The following is a 9145-nucleotide window of genomic DNA, read 5'->3' as shown; positions in this document are numbered from 1 at the left end:
ACTAAACCACATCAACTCACATAATCATAAACATCAATCCAGGACCACGAGTAGACGGAAACCGAATTTTTTGTTTGTAAATGTCCTATATATATATATATATTTTTTTTTTTTTTACATTTTTCACATTTCAAAAAATGGACACTAAATAAATAAGTAAATAAATACAGTACTATAGTGATTAGGGGAGGAACGTAATTTACATTTTAAAGAAACTTAATTATCCAAATTATATTTTTGACATTTATAATATACTTTTTACGTTGTCTTAATTTGGGTCTTTATACAAGAACTATATATATAAGCTATATAGATGTCTACATTTTAGAATGGGAGTCCTGGCTCGGGGCACGACGATGATCATTTGGGGTCCGTCGCATCTAAAAGACTGAAAACCCCTTAATAATAATAATAGAGCAGGTTCAGTCCAGTCAGCGCATGTTTATAGATTATGAAAGACAGGCGCGTTTCTGATTGGCTGCTGCTGCGGAAACTGAATGTCTCACTATCGTCAGTTCATTCCCTCAGCCAATCAGGCCGCCGCCTCTGCCCGCATACGTCAATCTCCTTCTTGCCAAAGCCAATCAGCGCTCAGCCTCTGCCCTCCCACATCGTCTCCTCTTGTCTCGGCCAATGGTCGGCTTATGTGAAGTTCTATAACATCAGACGCGTCTGTACAGCGCCGCGCAGGTAGAAGAAGAGCTTCTCTCAGGTGAGCCAACAACGCGTGCGTGCAGAAATGCAGACATTTAGAAATGTTAGATTAAGAAATAGTTGCGCTCTTTTACCTGCCCTAAATAATCCGAGCTGCAGAATAATATTACCCACGTACTGTAAAACAGCCAGTTATATTTAAGGATTTGTGTATTTGATTATTTATGGTTATGCAACCAGACGAGCTGATTTTGTTTTGTCTGGCTACAAAAATATAATACATAAAAAATCATTGGAATGTAATGTGAAGTCTCACCATAATTATTTGTTCATTTTAAAATGCGAATTGACTTTTCCAAATAACAATAATTTTATGAAAAGATCTACATAATTTAGCTGTATATAAATGCACTTAAATTGGAGTCGTACTCGAGTCTCAAAACACTTGGTTTGAAACTCAACCCAACTTGAAAACTTTGATTTAGGATTTGAAAGACTTGTACCAGTGGCAAAAGACTGAATGAACATGTCTGTCTGTAACTCATGTTCCTTTATAACACTGTCCTGATATGATGCATGCAGTTCAATATGAACTACCTGTCCTTCAGGCATGCCACACACTGAGAGAGAGATAACTGAGCCTCATTGATCTTTATTCATGTCATTTGTTTAAACACAGTTACTCATTTGGAGCTGCCATGGAGGTGAACGGCACAGCCGACATTCTGTCTTCGGCATTTCTGGCGGTGGAATATGTGGATTCATTTCTTCCAGGAAATCCGCTGCAGGAACCTCTGAAGCACGCATGGAATCACATGCTGCAGAACTACAGCAAGTTCCAGATCGCCACCTGGGGCTCGCTCATCGTCCATGAACTGATCTATTTCCTCTTCTGTCTGCCTGGATTCATCTTCCAGTTCCTCCCTTTCATGCAGAAGTATAAGATCCAGCCGGTATGTGCAATCAAAGAATTGTATTGAATATTGATGGCTTTTTTGTTGTTGTTGTTAGAAAAAGAAAAAAAAGTTTGTATTAACTCCTTATATATGTTTTTGTCATTCTGCTTGCAGGATAAACCAGAGACATGGGAGAAACAGTGGAAGTGCTGTAAGATGCTGCTGTTTAATCACTTCTGTATCCAGCTACCGCTCATCTGCGGGACATATTACTTCACTGAGTTCTTCAGCATCCCGTATGACTGGGACTCCATGCCTCGCTGGTGAGAACACCTGGTTATAACGTGCAGTCAAGGTTGAGCCTGAGGTTGTTCTCCGGCTTTAACCAAAGCAAGTGGACCTTGTTTTCATTTTTCTTTATAATCTCTTTGACCATCTCAGGTCTTTTATATTGGCCCAGTGCTTTGGTTGTGCAGTGATTGAGGACACATGGCATTACTTCCTCCACCGAGCCCTACATCATCGCAGAATCTACAAGTACATTCATAAAGTCCATCATGACTTCACTGTAAGTTACTCGCACGCTCACAAATACACACAATATGCAGAGAAACTATAAGATAGCCAGGATAGTTCAATCATAATTCAATTTTAGTGAATTTATACTATTGAATATTTTTTTTATGTTCGCTTTATATTGTAATTTATGCACAATATTCACAATATATCACAATACACTATTTAATACTAGTTAATAAAACACAATATTTAAAGCTTTTTAAATTTGCAAGCAAATTTAAATCTATACTGGTGTCACCATTGCCCTGTGCATGAGGGAGAAGGACAAAGTCCAAGCCTATTCAAGTCCACCCCTGATAAAATACCAAATTTAGCATTTTAGTAAAGAGTACTTTTGTTAACTGTTTATCATATGTCTTAGAAGTATTTTGTATTGTAACCTGTATCGAACCAAAACCTGTGTTGTTACACCACTCGTAATTTATAGTTTCAGTCTTTTTTTTTTTCTTTGCAAATTCTAATTTTTTTATTTCATTTTCATCCTAATAATGATATATGATCTATCATCTGTTTGTTTGGTTGTGTGTATGTTAGGCTCCATTTGGCATGCAGGCAGAATATGCCCACCCTGCTGAGACTGTGATTCTGGGGGCCGGATTCTTCATTGGCATCATGGTCTTCTGCAATCATATGATTTTGCTCTGGGCCTGGGTCGCTTTCCGGCTGCTTGAAACCATTGATGTTCACAGGTAAGCTCAGTACACACTCTGCATTTATGTGGATGTAGTTTTACTTTTCTTAACGAAAACTATGCTGAAAAATGAGACGAGACGTCAAAAAGACGATGCCAACATCGTGAACCACTAACTGTAACTATGCGCAAATGAAAGTGTAATAATGTGCTGTTTGCCTTGCTGCGACTAAATTTGTGGTCAGACCTTCTCAGCGATGAACTTTAATAATCCAAACATAGATCTCGACTGTATTGTGTGTGATTGTGGTCACTGAATAAATGCTCATATGCAACCTCAATGTGGCAAAAACAAGTCTTGTTTGTTGTTGTTTACATATAGAAAAACAGAAACATAGTTTCTAATTATTGGAATTAATATTAGGAATTAATGTAAAATGTAAAAAGAAATGTCTCAAATGACAACAATCACGATATGTTATCATGATTACAATTTTGAGCGAAATTGTGAGTTTCATTGACTAGATTAAAATTCACAGACTTAAACAAAATGCTAAAAACTAAAAAGGTCATTTGACACAGGACTAAGACTAAATTAAAAAAAGCTGGCAATATCAACACAGTCATGCTGATAATAACTTACTGCAACACTAGGGGGCACTATATTGATAATGTATTCATTTAAAAGCCTGTGCACAATAAAACTACATGACCAGAAATATATGGACACCACCTTCTAATTCACAAGTTTGACTATATGTGACCCTGGACCACAAAACCAGGCCTAAGTGTACATTTCTCGAAATTGAGATTTATACATCATATGAAAGCTGAATAAATAAGCTTTCCATTGATGTATGGTTTGTTAGGATAGGGCGATATTTCGCCGAGATACAACTATTAGAAAATCTGGAATCTGAGGGTGCAAAAAAATCTAAATATTGAGAAAATCATCTTTAAAGTTGTCCAAATGCATATTACTAATCAAAAATTAAGTTTTGATATATTTACGGTAGGAAATGTACAAAATATCTTCATGGAACATGATCTTTACTTAATATCCTAATGATTTTTGGCATAAAATAAAAATCTATAATTTTGACCCATACAATGCATTTTTGGCTATTGCTACAAATATACCCCAGCGTCTTAACACTGCTTTTGTGCTCCAGGGTCACATATGAGAGTTCTATGATTTTTATTCTTAGGAATTAAACTGTATTTTGTTTGGACAATATGTCCTGATAAAATATTTTTCCTGATTTATCTTTATAATATGTATGTGTTTCATTCTTTGCCATTCCTTCTTTTGCCTTCTCTTCAGTGGTTACGACATTCCTCTGAACCCCCTACATTTGATTCCATTCTACGCTGGCGCGCGTTTCCATGACTTCCACCACATGAATTTTGTGGGCAACTATGGATCCACATTCACCTGGTGGGACAGACTTTTCAACACTGATTCGCAGTTTAAGAAACATTACACACAACATAAAGCTGTGAAGAGCGACTGATTGACAGAGATACACTCACTCGTGTACACCGATGCCTCACCATCACCCAGAACAATCTATCTCTCATGGACTCCTGTGTGGGCTTTGGTTGGTCTGATGCTTTTGCATTGTCTTCCACTGCACTCGCTCACTGTAAAGTATTTAAAATCAGACTGAGTGGATTCGAATCAATGCCAGCTTCTTACAGCAATGTGCCTTTGAAAAGAGAAAACACACCCCACAGCTCACGGTACAACAATAGACTGTTTGTTAGGAATGAAAGAATTTCAGCCTGTGTTCTGTGCTCTCAATTATTATAAACATTCATTTGTTTCAAGTAATAATGACATTATTCTTCAAAAGCACTTTACGTTCACCTAAACAAAGATGCAATGTTTTAAATTGTTATTTTTGTAATGGCTTTTTTTGCTTTGTTGCCTTACCTGATTTTTTGCTAAAGATTTTATAACTTTCCACAGTGACCACCTATAGAGTATATAGATGCCTTGGAAAGGATTTGGGGAAAAAATGATAAAAAAAACAAAAATGAACTCTGCAGTTGTGCTCTATTTAAACTGTGACAGCTCCCAAACACTTGTGTATGTGTTTTCATCACAGTTCACATTCCCTATCATTGATCATCCTACACGTCAAATTACAGCATGTACACAAGATAAGGTGAGTAGACAGTCCCAGAACAGAATATACATACTACAATTGTACTGCATACTTTAGCGTGTAAGTATTATTGTATGTAAATAACCATATGGGGTGGATACATAGTCACATATTACAGTATGCAAAGTATCCAATGGAAAGGCTAGACATCCTTCCCTTTTTCTAAATGCACAGAGGTGTACAGTAATGAAGTACTATGTTATTGTGCTAAAATACAGTTTTTGGAAATGTCTACATTACTCGTATGCATGTTTTTGTTGACTTCTATTACTACAGAGGAAATGTATACTTTTACACCGATACATCTCTCCAGACCCTTTCATGACATTGGCAACTGCAAAATCACAAAAAGGATCCTTTGCTTCAGTTCAATTCTTTTGAATCCACCCTTTGTTTGTGAGGGGTATTAAACAGAAACTCCTTTCATTATGTAGTTGCATATATTTATGTTAGTATATAGGTCTACTTCTTTGTTTTTGTTTGATTCCAAAGACCAATTGATAATTCGGTTGCTTTGAATCTGTCAAACCGGTTCACAAAGAGGTCTGAGTAAGAGAGACACTCACAGCTCAAGGGAAAATGCCCTCGTTACTTTCTTTTTCTTTTTCTCAGTATGACTAACATTGGCAATAAATACGGAATATCTCTTAATGCACGCTGGTTACATGGGTTCCTGGCTTCACGAGCTCATTCCGGGGTTATATGGGGACCACTGCCCTTTAGTTTAGATTAGTACCTGAGGTGTAGCACTAGGAACCTCCTGGGGACCTCATGAAGCTGGTCGTGGGGTAACTCCTGCGAGGTGGGTGGGTCGACAGCAGGGGGCACCTTAGATCCTAATCAAAGTTTTTCATTACTGTGTTTCCAAAAATAGACTCACCTCACACTTTACATTATACATGTCACATACAACAACAAAGTACGAAAAAACACCATGGTATCACCATGGGGTTTTGGACATGAACCAGCATACCACGTGAATATCACAGTATATGAATTCCATATCATGCTGTGTGTGGTATTACCCTCTGATACATCACTTCATTATGGTACTGCCACAGTACTTTTTGTGAGGGGTATTAAACAATCTCTTTTTATTATATACTGTATGTAGTTATAGCTTATATGTATATTAATAATATATATTTCTTTGTTTTGTACGTTTCTGTGATGTCAAGTATCTATAATGATAACTCAAGACATTATCATGAAGTAGTCTGAATATGAAAAGTTTAGCTGGGTATTGCATCCCAGTTTCTCTCGTAATTATATTATAATCACTTCCTTGTGTAAACAATGGATTTCACTTTAATAGAACACAAGTATAAAATTTCAATGTAATTTACAAAGTAGTTTTTGAAGTAGGAGTTTAGGACCCACTTTATATTAAGTGTCCTTAACTACCATGTGCTTTTAAATTATGATACAATGCACTTATTGTACACATGCATATTTTAACATTGTACTTATATTTGAAAATACCATCCTGTAATTACATCTGTAATTAATTTCTGTAATCTATAATTACACGGTTGACCCCACCTCTACCATTTAAACCAAACCTGTCCCTAACCTTACCCATGTCCAACCTCAATCGCAATTTAACATGAATACAATAGGTACATTGCACCTATTCATTCTTTTATTATTAAGTGCATAGTATTTAAAGACACCTAACATAAAGTTGGACCAGAGTTTATGACTGCAAAGACACATTATTGTCAGATATTCATTAATGGTATAGCCTAGTTAATTAACATGATCTAACAATAATGAACATTAACAACAAAATCAATTTATGTTCTGCAGAAGAAGTTCAGACACGAGGATGATGAGTGAATAATGATGATGACAGTTTTACATTTTTTTGGGTGAGCATATGATATTACATATCCTAACACAGCAACCCACCACTCAGCTATCTATCAGTTTAGCCACTATTTATCAAATTTACATGCAGATAGCAGTTACTGTAATGCGTTTACTTACTGTATGCGTGTTTCTAATGAGCTACTTTAACTTCACTTGAGTCGAGATTCATAAGAGTATCTTTTAATTCATCTGGATACTTTACGCAACACTGTCGTCATTACTGAAGCCACGCCCCTGCAGGGGTAGCACCGCATCAGTTCTGCGGCTCTATACGAGACACGACACAGAAAACGAGAGAGGGAAAAGCAGACAGGAAAGAAAAGAAAGACTGACAGTGGTGCCAAGAGCGACAGAATAGAAACAGGCGGAGAGAGAGAGAAGGGAGTGATGACAGCGGCGGTGTTTTGCGGGGCTTTGCTGATGCTGGCTCTGGCCTCGCGCGGGGATGCTGCGGGGGAAGGCGGCATCTCCTTTGAGTACCACCGATACGAGGAGATGCGGAAAGCGCTGGTGTCCGTGTGGCTGCAGTGCCCCTCCATCACCCGCATCTACACGGTGGGGGAGAGTTACGAGGGCCGAGAGCTTCTGGTGCTGGAGATGAGCGACAACCCTGGGATCCACGAGCCTGGTGAGAGATGAGCATTCGTTATGTCAGATTATAATAAAGGAAGACAGACCATCGTTGCATTAACTAATGAAGCTCTGTAGAGCAGCACGAGCAAGCATTTTGCTTTGTGTGCCATGTTTACGCATTTTACATGAAATGATAGCAGGCCGTTAAATCAGTAAAGGGGGGTTCTCAGATGACAGTCGCCCTTCTTATGAAATAACCACCTTTGCCATATTGCCATTTGTATATGTAGGCTATTTCACGTTTTAAGCTCTTTGCAGACGCCACATTTGGTTCTTAAAATATATAGACGAGGAGATAACAGCCTCTGCTCCCATGGCGAACCAGACATCCACTCGATGGCTATTGAAATTCATTATTTTAACATTCAAATGTGTAATGCAAATGGCCTATTGAAATTCAACAGTGATTGCATTAGAAACGGCTTTGCATGGTCATAATGGTGTGTGCTGTGTCATTTAATGATGTTCCAAGTGTTTGATAAATCATCGCACGGATGTCCAGCGCTGCTCGCTGTGAGTGCGCTTTGGTGTGTCCCTGTGCGCGTGGGCGCCATTTTGCAAGGGTTGCAGAAACATTGCACTGAAATATTGATTATATCGTTTATATCATTTTATTAGCTTACTTAGAGACTGCAGAGCAAAGTATGAAGGAGCCTTGGGTTGACAGTGTTGTCAGCTGTCACTATTCAGGAAAAAAACCCTGATTGCTGCTGAATGTTATGGAGCCAATCAGACTAAAGTATTCCAGAGAGTCTTAGAATAAAAGAAGTATTTTTGAAGTGCACATGCAGGTCTTTGTTGTAGGCCTACACAGGTGCCATTTTCATAATGGATGCACAAGACAGGTTTATCACTATGTCGGAGACATGCTAGCTTTCCCAAGACAGACGAACTTAGAGTGTTTACAATCATCCGGGTTTAAATCGCATTCAAATTTATTTGATTTTTACACAATATTTACACTGAAGCTCGCAGGCGGCTATGGTAATGCGCATGACATTTCCCGACCAGGCGCCGAGTGCTGCCAATCACAACACACACTGGCCAAGCTTAACCAATCACAGCACACACCGGCCCAGCTAACCAATCACCGCGCACACTGGGAGCCTGTTCTAGTACACCCCCAAAACAAAATCAAGACTTTGTAAAAGAGCATAATAGGACCCCTTTAAGGTTTGAGTAATATAGGCTTAAACATGAAAGTAATATTAAAGGTGCAATAGGTGATTGTTTTCAGAAAATGTTTTTGTTATGCTGGTTGAAAGTCTCTTCACATCCCGATAGCAATCATTAAGTTAAGTGGTCTAAATGTATTTGTCTGTATTTATATATTCTGTGGAAGGCGTAGGATCAAGAAATGTTCGTTCAATCAAAACGCTCGGTCCGAGCGTTTTAATAAGCTTTCCTACCTGCCTGTCAACGTATGTATTAGCATACCTCTGCGCACCCAGTTCGCGCAGACAGGATACGTCATCAGCGCGTTCACACAAGCTGTGGAGACAGAGCGAGGATGGCAGGCAAACAACAACCCGATCTTCCTTCCTGGTATTGTAGTACTTTTAAAGATTTCTCACCGGTGAATGGCACATGATGTAGCCCAGCGCTTAATCTAGTCCTCGCGCCAGCTCGTTAGAAGTGTGCTACGTGCATGAACTGTGTTCCGATCGATATGATCCCTACACAGTGTTCATTGCTCCCTACTCCCTGAG

The 9145-nt window shown here is 38.5% G+C and overlaps 2 protein-coding genes across 2 annotated transcripts in view; both read left to right on the top strand.

Moving 5' to 3' along the window:
* The first annotated feature begins 637 nt into the window (after window positions 1-637).
* Window positions 638-4467, top strand: LOC107591587 (methylsterol monooxygenase 1). Its single transcript, XM_016280779.1, has 6 exons — window positions 638-712; window positions 1334-1607; window positions 1725-1873; window positions 1992-2118; window positions 2664-2818; window positions 4085-4467. Exons 2-6 carry the CDS (start codon window positions 1353-1355, stop codon window positions 4272-4274), a joined length of 876 nt encoding a protein of 291 aa, XP_016136265.1. The 5' UTR covers window positions 638-712; window positions 1334-1352; the 3' UTR covers window positions 4275-4467.
* A 2561-nt stretch (window positions 4468-7028) lies between these two features.
* Window positions 7029-9145, top strand: part of LOC107591555 (carboxypeptidase E-like) — a 24343-nt gene continuing 22226 nt past the window's right edge. The window contains exon 1 of the mRNA XM_016280745.1: window positions 7029-7431. Within this exon, the coding sequence (XP_016136231.1) occupies window positions 7191-7431 (241 nt within the window). The 5' untranslated portion in view covers window positions 7029-7190. The remainder of the gene's footprint in view (window positions 7432-9145) is intronic.

Source organism: Sinocyclocheilus grahami, unplaced genomic scaffold (assembly GCF_001515645.1).
Source record: "Sinocyclocheilus grahami isolate Dianchi unplaced genomic scaffold, SAMN03320097.WGS_v1.1 scaffold143.1, whole genome shotgun sequence".
In the NCBI taxonomy this organism is placed as follows: domain Eukaryota; kingdom Metazoa; phylum Chordata; class Actinopteri; order Cypriniformes; family Cyprinidae; genus Sinocyclocheilus; species Sinocyclocheilus grahami.
The sequence above is the reverse complement of the archived record's forward strand: the minus strand, read 5'-3'. Positions and strand labels throughout refer to the sequence as shown.